Here is a 19611-nt window from a genome sequence, read left to right on the forward strand (position 1 = left end):
CAGCAACTTGTGCAGCAGAGTGCTGATTTTAAATAGGCCACTGAGCGCCATGAACTGTCACTCTTTTCGTGTACCATGGTGCACCGGCATGCATTACACATGCATTCACGTGAGCGTGCGCCCGAGTACCCGCACACAACGTTTGCATGCATTTCTGCGCAAATTAGTGTGTCCATGCTAAATGTTGGCAGATGTTCCCTTTCTTCTGTAGTTCATCCTCTGACAAACTTATTCGGCTGTGTGTGTGAATACTTCTCCTATGGATCACAGGAGTACACTTCGTTCTGCACTTCTATGAACCAGGTTTTGTGCCTTCAGGTGATTGGACACTGGCAAGCTTTTGAGGACACCCAACAACCCACCCATCCCGGGCACCTTCCCTGTAACCCTACCCCACTCTGTGAGTTCATCATATTATTTCCTACAGTCTGTAGGTGATGGACCTCTTCTTTCTGGAGAAACCAGTTTCATGATTTACCCCATACTTACATCAGGAATCTCCTGACACCTGGTAGACTTTGGTATCCTCTGGGTTTCTGGGGTCAGTTGACATATACAGAGTATGAGTGTGTTCTATTAATTTTTGTTGGCTGGAGTTTAGGAGACAATCATATCTGTTTGTCATTTTCTTTCTAATTGCAGTCGCGGTGATCAGATCTTGGAAGCTGACTCTGTGAGCCTCCGCCACGCCGCATTAAGCGAGGCGTACGCCATTTTAAGTGAGTGTGGACCAGGACCTGTGAGCTTAATAATCAGCCGACATCCAAACCCTAAGGTGAGGTTCTGCAACTCTGTAGATTGAGTGCCTTCTAAAAATATATGCAATTAAATCACAAAACTAATAAATCTGAACTCCAGGCAAAAAGATAAGCACACAGTTGACATACATATGTGGGAGCTGTTTTATCTGCCATAGGATTTGTATTTCTTTCCATCCAGTTAGGAGATTTACACAGCTCTGCCACAAAGCACAGCCCCGTCTGGCAGGGGAGGAGACTAAAGTTTTTCTGGTAACCATTAAAGATCTCATTCTCGTCCCACTTTGTGGTTGTGATAAAAAGGAGAAACGGCAGCCTGATGAGGTCATCTTTCTGCTCTCTCCTCCCGTCAGCATAATTTATGCAGCACATGTGTCTCCTTGGCTGCTTCTCCCTAATTAAAGGATAAGTTCACCTTTAAAAAAAAAATAATGCACATCTTTTTGAAGGTAAAAAAATGTGCATTTATTTTTTTTTTTTTTTACCTGGAGCCTAAAAAGCATTGTACCCGCTATCAGCAGATCGCAGGACCATGCAGGACTCCTTCAGATTTCTTAGTGTATCTGTGTGCTTGTACCTCTTATGAGCAAGCAGATACACACTGACAAGAAGAGACAATGAACTACCACAGCGCTCAACAGCGCCATGTAAGTTCAGTGAGAGCTACAAGCCGACAGCTGCAAAGGCTGTTTGTACTTGTAGTTTTCCATTCACAGAATTCTGTGAAGGAATGATGCTGCCACGTATTTTTTTTTAAATAATGAGAGCTAATGAGGGGAGAAGATCCCCTACTAGCTGTCGCTAGATGTTGCGGAGCGGGCAGTGGGAACATGTTACATGTTCCACCCAAAAAACGGGTGGAACATGTAACATGTTCCCATAGGTGAACTTCTCCTTTAAAGGTAAATAAAGCAGACCTCTCAATAACTGCATGAATAAATTCCAGACATCACAATGTACAACAGTATATTTTAATAAAAAAAATACTTTTACCCTTAAAAAGCCATCCTTGAGGTCCAGTGACTTTGTCTAAGCTGAGATGTCATCAGTGTTCTGCAGGCAGAAGGAAACATTTTCTCTTCCCCAATGGTTCAACATGGATACGTTTCTACATGTCTACACGGGATGAGGCTGCAGCAGGGGCTGATCTGTACCAGGCTGTAAAGACACCAGGAATTACATAGGTGTGACACTCTGAACCAGCAGGGTGACCCTGGATAAAGCCTGAACAAAATTGGTGCTGTCCTTCTGGACAGAAAAAGTGTGTATATATATATATATATATATATTGTATTACAAGTTTATCCATATACCAATTATTTTGCTAAATCCAATCTGTTGTGTTTTTAGTTATATTAAAAGTGGACCTAGCAATTTATGCAGTATGTATGTATGTGTGTATGTATATATATATATATATATATATATATATATATATATATATATGTGTATGTGTGTGTGTGTGTGTGTGTATATATATATATATATATATATATATACATATACATACACACACATACATACTGCGTAAATTGCTAGGTCCACTTTAAATATAACTAAAAACACAACAGATTGGATTTAGCAAAATAATTGGTATATGGATGAACTTGTAATACAATATCTGGCTGTATAGCTTTTCTAGATGGAACAAAGGGAATTCTAGCCGGTATTCCCCATATTTCTGCTTTTGTACACAATGTTATAAAGAGAACAACTGCTGGCAGTCTGTAATAAGAAGCATGGATGTAATTCTTACTGGTGCCTATTAATGGAAAGAGCAAGATATATCCCAAGAAAGTCTCTCACTGCCTCTATAGCTTCCCTCTGTAATCAGGAGTATGATGCAAATCCATTACTTAAATATACTCAATCATCACTAATGAGTGTCTTTTTACATAATCATGTTTGAAATGACAGTCTGGCCCCAATCGCTGTTATTTGGTAATAATACACATATGTATTTAAACCGTCTCTCCAAGTATAGAAGTTATGTTAATAACTCCAGACTGCAAATCAGAACACTTTCCTTTAAACTCCATTCTGTTCAAGGTTTTATATAATCAGTTGGAGTCTAATTCAGCAGTGTTATTACACTGAACTTTTGGTGAGTGACTTCAACTTTTGTCATATGACATTGTGCTGTAGTCTCTTGTCAGTCTTTGAAATACGGGGGTCAATGCTCAGAACCTGGGATCACTTTATATTACAATTTTGCAGCCTAGGATATAGTGCAATTTTGTATGAGTTGTGTTTACTTCTGACATGAGACTTGTAAGCAGCCATTCTCAATGAAGGTTTTGTAGAGCTCTAGGGTTCCTTCAGAGGCTGCTAGGGGTTCCCTGAGCTGATGCAGGACCTGCAAGCTTCCATTTCCAACCAAGGTTCTGTGGAACTCTAGGGTTCCTTCAGAGGTTGCTAGGGGTTCCTTGAGCTGACACGAGACCTACAAGCAGCCTTTCTCAACCAGGGTTCCATGGAACTCTAGGGTTCTTTCAAAGGTTGATAGGAGTTCCTTGAGCTGGAACGAATGACTTCCTATCCAGTTGTGCTTGCCTAGTCCCAGGGCCGGTGTTATTTGGCACAGCCAGTATCATGACACCAATAATACCTTTACCTGTCTGAAAGTGTGGAATTCTTCACACAACTATAAGGTATGCCTTTTTTCCCACTTACTCCTGATGAATTGGTATTAATAGGCGGTTCCTCAGGATTTAATAATATTTTGAAGGATTCCTCTGAGGTAAAAAGGTTGAGAAAAGGTGCCTGTAAGGATCAGGTAAATTGGACAAATAGGGCAAACAGTTGTGTTGAGTGATAAGTACCAGTTTTGTTTGGGTTAACCTACCCAGAGACACCATGTCCAGAGAAGAGTGGGAGAAAGGAGTAGGTGGCCATCTTGGGCTTGCTTAGTAGAGTATCGGGATCAATTTTAGACAAAAGTCAACCTACCAGCATGTCTTTGGAGTGTGGGAGGAAATCAGAGTACCCGAAGGAAAACCACGAGAGAACATGGAGAATATGCGTGCAAATGGTGTCCTGGTTGGCATTCGAACAAAGGGTCCCAGTGCCAAAAGTGCTAAGCCAAGGTGACAAAAGCAAAAAAAGCAATATAGAGAGCACAACAGGGTATATCATATATAGGAATGTAAGCAGGCACAGTTCTCTTATGTTGACTATGATGTTCACACCTGATAGATGCTCCAGGATCTCACTGTACCCTCTAGCCATGGGACTGATTTGTAAGCAGAAAAAAATTTGGTGTTCTAATGTCAGTGTGTGTTCCTCTGAACTCATATATACAGTGTGCATCAAAGGGACGATGGACGTGGCAATGTATCATCAAATCTTGGGTGAGAACTTTCTTCCCTCAGCCAGGGCATTGAAAATGGGTCGTGGATATGTGTTCCAGCATGACGATGACCCAAAACACACGGCCAAGGCAACAAAGGAGTGGCTCAAGAAGAAGCACATTAAGGTCCTGGAGTGGCCTAGCCAGTCTCCAGACCTTAATCCGATTGAAAATCTGTGGAGGGAGCTGAACGTTTGAGTTGCCAAACGTCAGCCACCAAACCTTAATGACTTGGAGAGGATCTGCCAAAATCCCTCCTGAGATGTGTGCAAACCTGGTGGCCAACCACAGGAAACGTCTGACCTCTGTGATTGCCAATAAGGAATTTGCCATCAAGTCATGTTTTGTGAAGGGGATCAAATACTTATTTCCCTCATGAACATGCAAATCAGTGCATCATTTGTTAGACATGCATTTCTTTTGAATTTTTTGTTGCTATTCTGTCTCTCAGTGTTACAATACACCTACCATTCGATTTTTAGACTGATCATTGTGAGTGGGCAAACATTCAAAATCAGCAGGGGATCAAATACTTATTTCCTTCACTGTATATGTATGTATATATATATATATATATATATATATATATATATATATATATAACATACACACACTGTATATATGAGTTTTGAGGGACACACACTGACATTAGAAAACACATACAATATATATGACCATTTTGAAAAGCCTGATCAAGCCTGTAGTGTACATTACTTCTCAGGGTATTTTCAGGCATCGGAGTCTCTTTGGTATGCTCAGTGTATCCTCCCAGCAGTTTCTCATTTTCTGTGGCTTTTTTAAGAAGCCACAATAAAAGCAGCAAGCCACAAGATAAACTGCAGAGGAAGACGTGATTAAGTCCTTCAATGCAGTTTATTTTATGGTGTGGTTTATATATCCTGGTCGTTACTTTTAATGGTTACCTTTTTCTAAGTCTGGGTCCTAATGGAAAATTTCACTTTTTTTAAACAGTTTATGTAATATATTTTATTGCAATAGAAGCAACTTTGTCATTTAAAGATACTCTGTCCCTGGGTGGAATAAGGGGAAGTGACTGCTGTTGGTATGAAATATAGGCATAGAGAGTTACACATACCTGCAGCTGCCTCTAAGATCTTCCTTTTAAAGACAATGGTTGTACTGACAGGCTCTGACACTTATCATCAAAGCTGGCTATACGCTGTTTGAATTTTGGCTGATTCCTGACCTGGACAAAGTTTTCTTAGTGGATGACCCTGGTGACATCCTTCCATTGAAAATTTAAAGGAACCAGGTGGAATATTGTCAGCAGAACCGTGGCTCCATCCTACCAGATGCAGCTGATGTTTGGGTATTTTGACAGCCATGCCAGTGGCTTTCAAAAAACAATAGTCCAGCAGGGGGATTTGTCCATTCACACTGTAGATGGAGGAACCCGTTAGATCCAATACTGTATAGCCAGCTTAAATCCGTTCTAAAGTCGCAATGTTCTTTACCTTAATGCATTTCAAAACTTGTCCCCCATCCCTAAACACTTACCTGAGACCTCTCTCAATCCAGCGCTGTCCAGGCTGCAGTGGCGCTGTCCAGGCTGCAGTGGCGCTGTCCAGGCTGCAGTGGCGCTGTCCAGGCTGCAGTGGTGCTGCTCAGTCTTCCTCTTCTCACAGGAGACTCTGAGAGCAGCAGAAGCCATAAGCCAGGACATGACAAGCATGTTCAATATTTATTTATTTATTTCAGGTACTTAAATATAGATTAAAGATAATGCCAAAATGAAAGTATGGAGATAAAATGCAACAATTGTGCTTTTTATTTTGTTTTAGGTACTTTTAGACAGCGATTTACATACGTATTATACATTCACATCAGTCCCTGCCCTCGAGGAGCTTACAATCAAAGGTCCCTAACTTCACATTCATACATACACATACTTAGGCCAATATAGACACGTGCCAATTGACCTACCAGCATGTCTTTGGAGTGTGGGAGGAAACCAGAGTAGCCGGAGGAAACCCACACAGGAAGATGGAGAATATGCTTGCAGGTAGTGTCCTGGTTGGGATTCGAACAGAAGACCCCAGTGCCGAAAGTGATAACCACTAAGCCATTATGACAAAAGCAAAAAAGGCAATATAGAGAGCACAACAGGGTATGTCTATTTAGGAATTTAAATAGGTTCAATTCACTTAGATTGACCATGATGTTCATACCTGGTATTTATTATTTTAGTTGTATAGTGCCATCAATTTACACAGCGCTTTACATATATTGTACACTCACATCAGTCCCTAACCCTCAAGGCTTGAAACTTCCACTTGCCTGCTCGCCAATGGCGAGTGGAAATTATGGTGGGGGCGGGTTTGTCCCCCAGGGCTGTCTTGCTGAGCAGGCTGGGAACTCTGGGCCGGATCTGTCATTGGCACTGGGAGCCATCAGACTGCTCAATAGCTGAGCGCAGGGAAAGCAAAGGAAGGAGTGTGTGCTGTGCTCTCTGCCTCCCCCTAGAGTGCAGTACCCAGATCTGTGAGTGAACAACGAAGTACTGCAACTTTTTATAGGGTATGTGTGTTTGTTTGTGTCTGTGTATCTGTACATGTGTCTGCGTGTGTGTACATGTGTCTGTGCATGTGTATTTCTGTGTATGTACATGTATCTGTGTGTATGCATGTCTGTACGTGCCTGTATGTACATGTGTCTCTGTGTGTGTGTGTGTGTGTGTGTACATGTTTCTGTGTGTACCCAGATCTGTGAGTGAACAACGAAGTACTGCAACTTTTTATAGGGTATGTGTGTTTGTTTGTGTCTGTGTATCTGTACATGTGTCTGCGTGTGTGTACATGTCTGTGTGTGTGTGTGTGTGTGTGTACATGTACATGTGTGTGTTTGTTTGTGTGTGTGTGTACGTACATGTGTGTGTTTGTGTGTGTCTGTACACGTGTCTGTGTGTATGTACATGTGTCTGTGCATGTGTATTTCTGTGTATGTACATGTATCTGTGTGTATGCATGTCTGTACGTGCCTGTGTGTACATGTGTCTCTGTGTGTGTGTGTGTACATGTTTCTGTGTGTGTGTATGTGTGTATGTACATGTCTGTGTGTGTGTACAGGTGTCTCTGTTTGTGTGTGTTTGTTGGTGGCCAGTAACTCTTAAGGCCTGGCTAGTAGGTCAGGACTTGAAATTTTAAGCCCTGATCTAAGGTCCCTAACTTACATTCATACATACACATGCTAAGGCCAAATTAAAAAGGATCCAATTCACCTGCCAGCATGTCTTTGGGAGTGTAGGAGAAAACCAGAGTACCAAGAGGAAACTCATGCAGGCACAGGGAGAACATGCAAATTCCAGGCAGGTGGTGCCGTGGTTGGGATTCAAACCAATGACCCTAGTACTGGCAGGCAGAAGTGCTAACCATTTAGCCACTGTGCTGCCCATATTTCCATGGTTGGGATTTGAACTGATGACTCTAGTGCTGCCAGGTGGAAGTGCTAACCATTAAAGCAGGCCATAGACGGGGAGAAAACCGGCCGTTTCTTTTTTTTTTTTTTTTTTTTTTAAAAAGAAAAATTGGTCGTTCAATGAGCCGACATTACCACTATTGGTAAAAAAAAGGTCAGCTGATTTTCGTCCCGTCTACGGTCGGCAATTATATAGAATATATACAGAAGCAAAAGAAATAGAATATAAAGAAGAAGGAGAAGAAGAAGAAATAGAATACGAATAAAAAGAAGAAATAGAATATGCAGAAGAAGAAAAAGTTGCAACATTGTATCTATTTGTATCCATTTCGGATACAGATGTTTCTATTCGGATACAAATAGATACAATGTTGCTATACTTTTAAATGTCAAATATAATATCGGACTGAAATTCTTTTTTTTCTTCTTTTTTTTTTCCTCTTCATATTCTATTTCTTCTTTTTCTTCATATTCTTCATCTTCATATTCTATTTCTTCTTCTCATTCATATTCTACTTTTTTTCCTTTTCTACTTTTCCCTCTTCTTTCATGTCACTGCTCATGCGCTTTTTTAAATATCGGAAAAAGAACGGCATATTTGTCCATCATTGCCGCGAAAATCGGCAGAACGACAAATTTGGCCGATTATTTTCCAGCTGGACCGATAATCTAAAAGGTCAAAAATCACGAAAACCGGCTGACCGATTACTGCAATAACGATCCGAAAATCGGCAAATTTTTTTTTTTCCGGCTTATTTTCGGTCGTTTTTCATCTCGTCTATGGCCTGCATTAGCCACTGTGCTGCCCCTGTTCTTTATATCTTATAAATGTTTGAGGGAGCATGAGCAAAATAGTTGGTGGTTCAAACAATTAGGGCACATCCAAATCAGAAATGGGGTCACAGTCCATCTAAATTAGGATTATTAGATATACATAAGGGTGAGATCCATCCCCACCAGCAGAGCACATTAGGGCCGAAGCAGTCTGTCCAGTTTCGATGAGATTTGGCTTCTCCGAAATCCCGATTGTTAAATTGCTGGTTGATTGGTGTTGAGTCTTTTATTGACATGCTTTAAAGTCATGCAGATCTGCTGCAGTTAGGATTCTCATAGGTGTTAACTTTAACACGTTAATAAAGTGTGAGGAACAATGGTGGAATATTTATATGATAAACCAATAAATGAGACACTTCATTCAGTAGCCTCTGCTTGGAGCTGGATCCTTTTGACATCGCAGAATAATTGCACCTTATATTTGACATTGCATATGCTGTATGTTATTGCCCGCGGTCATGCTATGTGTTTCCATACTTTAAATTTCAAATCAGAAGGTAATTGCCTTTTTCAAATGGAAGGATAAATTGATTTTCTTTGTTGGTATTCCATTAAAGGCAAGCAAGAGGGGACAAGTAGTTTTCTTTTCAAATAATAAAATGCCCCAAGTCATAGGATCTAAGATTTGTATTCTTGTCCTTCCAGTTCCCAGTTTCATACCATTCTGCTACATATTACGGCTCTGTTTGGCAGGAGAGGAGACCTGATTTTTTTTTTCTTTTTACTGCTGCTGTAGACTGAGCTCATATCTCTCTGCTCTCTCCTCTTATCAATATGTTCCTTGTTAGCACATGAGAAATTCTGCACAACTGATTGGCTCCTTTGCTGCTTATCTGTCTCTCAGTCTGAGCTCTGCTGTACAGGGACAGGGCTTGAATTACAAAAATAAAATAAAATAAGTGGTTTATTAATGAATACAGAGGTACATTAATCAGTGTCTCCTTCCTACTTTGAGCTCAATCTTAGAGTGATATTAAACTCAAAAACAAACATTTATTATATTGCAGCTTACCAATTCTTAGATCTGACGACTGCTTTCATTTTCATTTCTAGGCTTTCTTTCTTCTATTTTCATCTGTGGATCCAACCAGAAAGTCTGTTGTTTTTCAACAGAGCAAGCTCTGAAGCAGAATGTATTAGTTACAGGGGTTAAACTAACCATTTACCACTTTCAGGGGTGCTTACAATGATCCACTTCTATGTATTTATGTAAAACTTTTATCCCAAAAGGAAAAGCACTGTTGCTGTAACTGCTTATAAAGTATTAGCTGGAGTTTGGCCTCAATTTGTTAGTGTATCTAAATCTGCTAGTACACCCCTATCCCACAGACCTCTGTCCAAAGGTGCCCCCTGTGCTACTTCATTTAGAGTGGGGGCACTCTAATACCTATGCAGCCACCACATCTAATGATTGGTAAGCAGCAATATATTACATTTTTTGTTTTGAGATTAATACCGCTTTACTGAGGTACCAATGAGTGGGTTGCATTACTATGCAAATGTTAAATCACTGTTTTTACCCTGGCTATTAAAATAGGAGAGAAAAACCAAGGATGACTGACAGAAAATCACATTTGCAGCTGAACAGTGCTGTTTCATGCTCCAGACCAGCCTTTCCCAACCTTTTCAACACAGAGGAACCCTTGAAATAACTTTCCAGTCTCAGGGAACCCCTGCTAAAATAATGACTATATCTACAGCTCATGATACATTAGTGTGGTGGTCAGTGGGAAGAATGCTTCTTACACTTGTGGTCATTGAGAAGAATTACCCCCTTACAGAGTGTAAAAAGATCAATGGTGTCAGTGGGAGCTTACCTGAGAGGCAGACATTGCTCATAGCTCAAGGAACCCCTTAGCAACCTCTGCGGGAACCCTGGGTGAGAAAACCTGTCTGTTTGATAAAACTGCCTTTTAGACGCAGTTCAGGTGAAAGCCAGTATATTTAACAAGGCAGAACTGAGGCTTTTTACACTAGGTTTACGCTTGCGGTTGGGGGCAGTAAAAACACACAGTTGAGTGGTGTTTTTACCACCTCCCAACCTCTTTGCCTGTGCAGCTTAGGGTAGAGAGGTTGAGAGGTGGTAAAAACACCACTCAACCGTGTATTTTTACTGCCCCCTCAGGGGGCATTTCAATTGACAATTGAAATGCTACAATTTTGGCCATATTCAATATATTTCAATATATATATATATATATATATATATATATATATATATATATATATATATATATATATACTATATCTTGAAATGTGTTTTTATTACAAAATATATGAAAAATATTCTTGAAAATACATTTCAAATATACTGTATGTCTTTAAAATACAAATCTACATTTTTAAAAATATATTTTTTTTTAAATGTATTCTTCAGATTTTTTTAACATATATTTGGAAATGCATTCCAAAAATGTAGATTTGTATTTTTAAAGCTGTACAGTATATTTGAAATGTATTTTTTATATTTGTCATATATTTTGCAATAAAAGCGCATTTCAACATACAGTGAACATATATATATATATATATATATATATATATATATATATATATATATATATTTTGAAATATATTGAATATGGCCAAAATTGTAGCATTTCAAATATATGTCAATACATCTGGAAATAATATTTTTAAAATATATTTCAAGTATATTTTTCTTCCACATGGTGATCCAGAGCAGAGATGTGCAGAATGAGCATGTAGACAGGAACTGGCTGATGGAGCTAAGCGGCAAGAAGATACAAAAAATGATTTAAAAAAAAAGTGAAAATATATTGGAAAAAACTGGCAATGGCTTATGATACACCGTGCTTTGGAAGACAAGATTTCAGTTAGGAGTTAGATCTAGTTCAATAAAACGAAGAGGCAGAAATAGTGTGCTCCGAAGCTTTCCCGTGTCTGTGTATGTTCTCATTCCAGTGGGATAAAGACAGCAGGCTGATAAAAAATGGCACATCATAGAGGAGCAATAAAAACCACATGTCCATTGTCCGTCTTTTTCCCTTTCTTGCATCTGTAAAGATTCCATATGGAGCACTGAGCAATTGATGACATCCAGGGGGATTCGCTCTCCTGGCCTTCATTTCCGCTCAGCGGCAGAACATTGGACTCATGTACTGTGTTTTATTAAAAATAACCTGTAATAAAATATATAACTGATGTTCCATAAGGGTTTTAGAGGCAAGGTATCCATATGTGCTGAGACCATTTACAATAAAATATATTACTCTGGCAATGATTTTTTTTTTGTTATTGCCAACCTGTTCCTGAAAAGGAGTGTAAAAAGTGTGGAATTCTGTAGCAGCCAATCAGATTTCAGTTTAGTGTAGGCAGATCAGTGAAAAAAAAATATTCTGGTCGGGATGCAGTCATCATAGTGTGTTGCACTTCTTTTTATTGGGTCTGTAAATGTCAATACGCTGCAGGAAAAAAAAAATTGTACGTCCCCATGGACTGTCCCATTATACAAGGGCTTCTGTATGTGTGCGCACCGATAGGATCTTGTTCACCTAACACAATGCTCCACAGTGCACTTGGCATTGCGGCGTACCACAGTGCACCGATGTGAACCATCTGTGATGCATTGTGTTAAAAATGTTACGAGTCCAGTTTAAATGTGTTGTAAAGCTTTGAAAGTCAACCCAAGCAACAATATGAATGGGCCCTAAAGCTCACCATACACTATACAATCCAAGGCGTAAATAGAACCATTAGGACCCCAGTGCAGGAAACCATAAGGGGCCACCCCATGGTGGCGGAACACCAGGGCCCAGTCGCAAGTGCGACCTTGGTGTTTCCACCACTGGTGTCAGTAGTTTTTAATTTTTGTTATTTTATTTTTTATTTTCTACCATTTTATTTATTTATTTTTACAATTGTATTTTTTTTTACTATTTTCTAGGAGCCCCATTGGGGGCTTTGGTGAAATATAAGGGCTCTAAACAGACCTCTGATGTTCCACCTTTGAGACAGAGAAAGAAGATTAAGGACACAGCCCTCAATCTCTTTCTCTGCAGCCTCAAATGCACAGAATGATTGGCCAGATATAGCTCTGTACAGAGCTTCCAGTTCTTTCATAAATGGAAGCATAGTAAATACAGTTTACTATGCCTTAGTCTAGGTTCACACCTGAGCGTTTTCTGCGGTGTTTTGGAGAACCACACTACAGTCCATTTAACATGATTTCCTATGGGACAGGTTCACATCTCTGCATTTTCACCTGGTGCGTTTTTTGGAAAGGGTCAGGGACTTTTTTTTAAATGCAAAGCGTTGCATTTTTTGTTCTATAGACTTCAATGGAGACGCTACAGAAAAGCATGTAGTGTGTTTTTTATGCGTTTTGCATTTTGTGTTTTATTCTGCCCAGCAACAAGTTGAAATAAAGAAAAACACATCAAAAACGCATGTGCAAAGATGCAAAATGCACTGCAAAACGCAATTAAGAAACAGATCAAAGGGAAACTGCATAAGTGTGAACCTAGCCTTAGTTGTGAACAAACAGAGTCAGTGATCTGTATGGATCACTGACTGCATTCATTAAGACAAGGAAGGGGCTGGTAAATGACACATTTACCAGACCCTTCCCGCTCTCAATCATGACAGATCCCCTGCAGCAGGTGGCGGTAGATGGGAGGAGGGAACCCAGCAGCGCTGCAAGGGATGGGTGGAGGGGGCGGGGGAGTACACAGGAGTCTGATCATAGCAGGAGGTGGATGGGGGGGGGGGCAGCATGTAGAGGAATTGATCCCCTCGATTTTTCTCCTGCAGCTGCTGAAAGGTTGCAGGAGAAAATGAAGGGGTATGGTTACTCTATATGCCGACCCTCCTATCCAGGTGTACAGGGGGCCCTGGAGCATGGGGCCGGGTCGCAATTGCAATGTACGTACGCCCCTGGGTCACCCTAAAGCAAGCCATACTTGATGCATTTTCTTTTCTGCAACCATAGGTTGCAGGAAAGAAAATTGCTAGATTCCCCCCAACACAATTAGTGGTGTTGGGGGAATTCCTCCCGCAGTGCTATTGTGTTCTGCCAGTGAGGAGCGATCACATGCAAAAAATCTGACTGGCTTATTGTACTGAAGTCGATAGATGGATCGACTTCAGTACAACCAGCCTTCCCGTAGATGGATCGAATCTCAGCGGTGCCTGCTGAACCGGCTCAGATTTGATCCATCTATGGCTGGCTTTAGTCCTATAGCAGGTTTGCCTACTCAGTATGTTAACATTGTGGCTGAGCCAAAACAGCAAGATTAACTGAATTTCTGTTTTTATGACATTAATATATAGAGATATAGAAACAAAAATGTATTATTTTACAACTACAGAAAATACATGTTGATCCTGCCAAAAATCTGGTGTCTTTGTCACTTCCTGTGAGCGAAACGGAAGCACAAACAATGTTATCTTTCTTTCAAGCTATCTTCTGTAAATGACAGCTTCTTCTGCCCCCAATATAATGAAGATTTACTGTCCACATCAGAAGACAATCATAGCTTACTCCATAGACACAGTGAAGAAGTGAGAGTAGCCACACTATAATGTGAAATGTGGTATTCGCAGGATCACCAATAGTTATATCTATGGCTATACTGTAGCTTTTTAAATTGCACAGTAGTTTAGTGGTTAGTACTTCTGCCTTGTAGTACTGGGGTCTTTGGTTCAAATCCTGGCCAGAACACTATATGCAATGAGTTTGCATGCTCTCCCTGTGCTTCTGTGGATTTCTTCCCACACAGCTAAGTTATGTTGGTTGGTTATTTGGCTCCTCTCTAAAAACTGGCCTAGTATGATATTCTACTGAGACGGCTAATTCACCTCCTATCTGCCCCAACAGCATACGATAAGCTTTCTAGAAATATTTATAATCTAAAAAAACATTGAACAAAATATATATGAAATAAATGGTTGTGATTAGGGTTGCACCGATACTGAACATTTGCACAAGTACTTGTATTCATGCAAATATTCTGCTATTTAAAAACGATACCTTTGCAGTGCAGTTTGAGCCCATACAAAAAGAATGGGCTGAAATCACAATGCAAAGAACTACATGCTATTTGAACGGGAATGTGGTGCGATTCCTGTCTGAATCTCATGCGGTTTCCCTGCGGGTATGGTGCGATTTCAGCCATACAAAAAGAATGGCTCAAATTGCACTGCACCCACAGGGCAACCGCATGAGATTCAGACAGGAATTGTACCGCATTCTTGTTCTAATCAATTCTTTGCAGTGCGATTTGAGCCTATCCATTTTGTATGGGCTCAAATCGCCCCACAAAGGTATCAGTATTTGGTATCGTCAAGTACTTGAGTACCAATATCTGTGCTTGTACTACCCAATAAAAAAAAATGGTATTGGTCAGGGGCAGACTGACAACTCATGGGGCCCCCGGGCAATAGGGGATCATGGGGCCCCTGTGTCCTTGCCCAAACTCAAAAAAGCCTATTAAAAAGGTACAAGGGGCATCTCATGGGACCCCCTACTGACCCCGGGCCCTCGGGCAGTGCCTGAGTTTCCAAATGGTCAGTCCGCCCCTGGTATTGGTGCAACCCTGGTTGTGACGGTTCTCTTGTCTTTGCTCATGGCATACCCAAATCACAGTGTTATATAAGAAAGTCTCTGTGTTGTCCAAAGCCACCAAACATACCCAAGCTGTCCTTTATCTTCTGCAGTTTTACAAACACCAGCTGTCATCTAATTGGTTGTTGTGAGTAACCCCACACTCTTCCCTTTGCTCCAGTTTTTAGAAGTGATGCAGATTGTGGGTAGTCTGCTCTCAGAGGAATGTGCTGTCAGCGTTGCTTTATACTGCACAGAACAGAGTGGGATGGGGACAAGAGCAATCTTTATATTGGACTATTCCATGTATGCAATCCAACATTTCCTATCTTGATCATTTTTGAATACAGATGTCAGAGCAAGAAATGGACGAGGTGATCTCTCGTACTACTCATCGTGAGAGCAAGGATTCTTCCCATAGTCCAGGTAAGTGACTTCTCCTGTGCTTCATCCCCTGCTACATGTCTAGTGCCATCACTTTTCTGCAGCACTTTACATGTAGATCAACATACAGTCATGGCCAAAAATATTGTCCCCCCTTCATTTCTGTCAGAAAATGCACCACTTTGCCCAGAGAAAATTGTTGCACTTACAAATGTTTAGGCATTCTCATGTTTATTTTGTTTGTATTGGTATGACACAAAAAAATGGAGAAGCAAAAAGCCAAATTTTATACATCCATGCAAAATCCCAAAAATGGACTGGACAAAATTATTGGCACCCTCAATTTCATATATGGTAGCACAACTCTTCGAAAAAAATAACTGAAATCAGTTGCTTCCTGTAACCATCAATGAGTTTCTTACACCTCTGGAATTTTGGACCGCTCTTCTTTCTCCAACTACTACAGGTCTCCCAGATTGGAAGGATTCCTTTCCCAACTGCTGTTTTGAGATCTCTCCACAGCTGCTCTATGGGATTGAGATCTGGACTCATTGCTGGCCAGTTCAGTACTCTCCAGTGCTTGTCTGAAACCATTTCTGGGGGCTTTTTGACTTGTGCTTTGGGTCATTGTCCTGCTGTAAGACCCATGACCTTTGACGGAGACCCAATTTCCTGACACTGGGACCTACATTGCACCCCAAAATTCTTAGTAGTCTTCAGATTTCATAATGCCATGCACACAGTGAAGACATCCAGTGCCCGAAGCATCAAAGCAACCCCAAAACATCAGTGAGCCTCCACCATGTTTGACTGTTGGGACTGTATTCTCTTCTTGAAAGACCTCATTTCTCTTTCTGAAAACAGTAGAATGATAGGCTTTACCAAAAAGCTGTAAGTTTGTTTAGTCTGTCCACAGCACATTCTCTCAAAAGGATTTTGAATTCCTCTGGTAAATTTTGGCAAACTCCAGTCTGGCTTTTTTATGTTTCTGTGTCAGCAGTGGGGTCCTCCTGGGTCTCCTACCATAGGATCCCTTTTCATTCAGATGGCAATGTATAGTGCGAACTGACACAGTTGTACCCTGTGCCTGAAGGTCAACTTGAATTTGTCTGGAGGTTGATCGAGGTTCTTTATCCACCATTCGAACCATTCCTTTCTTGAAATCTTTGATCAATTTTTCTCTTTTGTCCACGTCCAGGGAGATTAGCTATAGTGCCATTGATTGTAAACGTCTTGATAATGTTGCGCACAGTAGACACAGGAACATTTTAAGATCTCTGGAGATGGACTTGTAACCTTGAGATTGTCAAAAAATCAAAAAGTGCCAGAAATATAAAAAAATATAATCTTTATTATAAACATTTAAAAAATCCACATATGTGAAACATCAATTTAAAATTTGTACATAATAAAATAATTATTAATATTATACAGGATTTATATAGCGCCAACAGTTTGCACAGCGCTTTACAAAATGAAGGTAGACATTACCGTTACAATACAATTTGGTACAAGAGGAATCAGAGGGCCTGGCTTGTTGGGCTTACAATCTAAAAGCATCATTAAGAATATCTAAAAGCAATATCTTAGACGTGACATCATGCGGTACATCCAGTTTGTTTTCCGCTGTACTAGATGTTTTTTCACATTCAGTCCTTTAACTGGGAAAGATCCGACACGTTTTGAATTGTAACTGTGCTATAATTATATATATATATATGATTAACTCCTCTTCTTTTTCATTGCAGGTAAATAATAGATTCCAGGCAGAAGCAACTTGCCGTTATTGAGTACTTAAAGAAGGAGGGGTACAGGTCGTCTGACATCCACAGAAGGTTACAGAATGTTCACTGACATGACACCATTGACAAGTGCACGATGGCGACTCTATTCAGTGGTGTCATCTCTGTAAACATTCTGTAACCTTCTGTGGATTTCGGACATCCTTTACACCACCTTTGTCAAGAACTCAATGATGGCATTTTGCTTCTGCCTGGAATCAGTAATTTACCTGCAGGGATAAAGAGGAAGAGTTATTATAGAAGGAGTTACTCCACCAACATGAAATTTGAGTGACCTATGTCAGTAATAAAAAAGTTATGCCCTCTTTCGGTACAGCTCTCATATTCTATTGGACAGCACTTTATGATGCCTATTCTGGTGTTTCCTTTCAATACCCCAGCACTAACTTGGATCCTGCCATTGGCACCAGGGATAGCTTTATAGAAAATTGAGCAAAATTCAAACTGGGTGTCCTCAGTCCTAGAATGCTTCAATTGCAACACACCATTTCATTGGTAAACCCAGTGCCATATCACCAACACAAGAATATCGTGGTACCAAGGTAAAGCAGTTCACCATCACCAGTGGTGACACGTAAATAGATCTTTATTACTACTGTTTAGCTACACGGGCTATTGTAGTTCATAGTTATATGTGTGGTACAACGTTGGCAATGATGCTTTAAGAGAGTAAAGGAACTGATGTTGTGAATAATTTTCTATTAAAGTGGTGAACCAAGGCTTCCACTTAGCAGTATGGTCTCGTAGAGCTTTTGTGTCCTACAATCCTATTATGACAAATTAAACCTAGCCATACATGGCTACATTTGTTCAGTTATGCAGGCACACTACAGCATGGATGGAGGAATCTCCCCTGTCCAGCTATTATGTTCAGACACCTGGCACCTGCAGCTCTCTGAATACCCTAACAATGACTGCTTCTAATTGGAAAAAGTCACTGTTCAGCTGACAGTTTCCAACATAGCTCCTTCAATCCAAATTTGTCAAGCCAGGTAGTGCCAACAGGGCTACCCATGGCTAGAATTTGGAAGAGATTTGAGCTGTGTGTGATTAACATAACTTATTAGACGTTATTTTTCAATATTTTAAATTCACTGCTGTACGAACAATTCTTCAACAGTTTATACAATTTGGATGAAAAATGTCAGCTCAATATAAGTGCAGATAGCTTCTGAGGGATTCCATTTTACCTAGCAGGTCAAATTCAACTGGACTTGTCCTGTAATATACCCCAAATGTATAGCCATATGGGTAGCTTAAGATAAATAGCCCAGCCATTGCTTGTGTCTACTGTCTTACTGTTATGTGGCTTGCCAGGCCTTGTCATGTGGCCCTCACACCCAGTTTTGCAGCTGGAACGTGGCGGAACTCCATTCCGCCACTTTTGGTCTCACCTTCCATTCCCTTTCCCCGCTGTCGCTACAGAGGACAGCTATGCTCTCAGCAGTAGCCAGATCTAACAGATCCCTGCATGCACTCAGGGCAGGGCACAGCGGAGACAGATCTCCAAAAACTGAGATACAGAATGGTTTCCCTGCAAGGGGAGGCAAAGCCACCTACATAGGGATAACAATAAACAAGACTCTAAGTGTAAAACCCCAAAGAAAAGTCAACCTTTCACCCCTGAAAGTGCAATTATCAAAACCTTTTCTACATAACCTGTATACAATATTAATCTTCCTGTAAGTGACCAACATAAGTACAAAGTGTCCACAACAATTATTATTCAATCTTTCAAATATCGTGGGAAAATCCAGGATACCTCAAAAATAAATAAAGAAACTGCATTTAGTGCATTACCCTTAGTAAAAATATTTTAATTTTATGCAAACCACTCGTGAGGAAAAAAAAACAACAACTTTTTAAATTATATATATATATATATATATATATATATATATATATATATATATATATACACATGTATATATTGTGAATCAAAATACACAGCACTCTGTGAAACGAAATAAACATTGAATACCGCACTCAATACTTCTAATTATAAATGAACAATCCGTGACCTTCCACTCGTGAAATAAATCCACAGCAAATTAAACAACCTGTGATAATGTGCTCAAATTTAGTGGTTCCACACTCTAGCAGGATTCAATACAATTACCCTCTCTCTGCTTAAACCAGCAATGCAAGCATCCATGCATTGCTGGTTTAAGCAGAGAGAGGGTTACACTCCTGGACCCTGCACTCTGTACACAGTGCACCCCTAAACCCTGTACACAGTGCACCCCTGAACTCTGCACACTGTACAAAGTGCCCTCTTGAACCCTGCACTCTGTACATAGCCCCCCTCCCAGTACAACCAACCCTTCAAGGGCAACCATACTGCCGATGTGGCCTGTTGTACTGCAGTATTGAATTTTGCTCCAGCACTGTCCTCCAGTCTCACTGCTCTGTAATCTAGTACCGGTATCATCCGCCCATGGTATCAAGGTGTGTCATCAGGCTGCCCTGTGCTCACTAAAAGAA

At 40.4% G+C, this 19611-nt stretch overlaps 1 protein-coding gene across 2 annotated transcripts in view; it reads left to right on the plus strand.

Annotated features, from left to right (window-relative positions):
- PDZD2 (PDZ domain containing 2) overlaps positions 1 to 19611 on the plus strand; it is a 354572-nt gene that overhangs the window by 260279 nt on the left and 74682 nt on the right. For both annotated transcript variants that reach the window (XM_089689464.1, XM_089689465.1), the window contains exons 13-14: positions 643 to 775; positions 15292 to 15367. In XM_089689464.1, the coding sequence (XP_089545590.1) occupies positions 643 to 775; positions 15292 to 15367 (209 nt within the window). The remainder of the gene's footprint in view (positions 1 to 642; positions 776 to 15291; positions 15368 to 19611) is intronic.

The sequence above is a fragment of the Staurois parvus genome, unplaced genomic scaffold, assembly GCF_062004578.1.
Source record: "Staurois parvus isolate SC_StPar_1 unplaced genomic scaffold, SC_StPar_1.0 ptg000475l, whole genome shotgun sequence".
NCBI lineage: Eukaryota > Metazoa > Chordata > Amphibia > Anura > Ranidae > Staurois > Staurois parvus.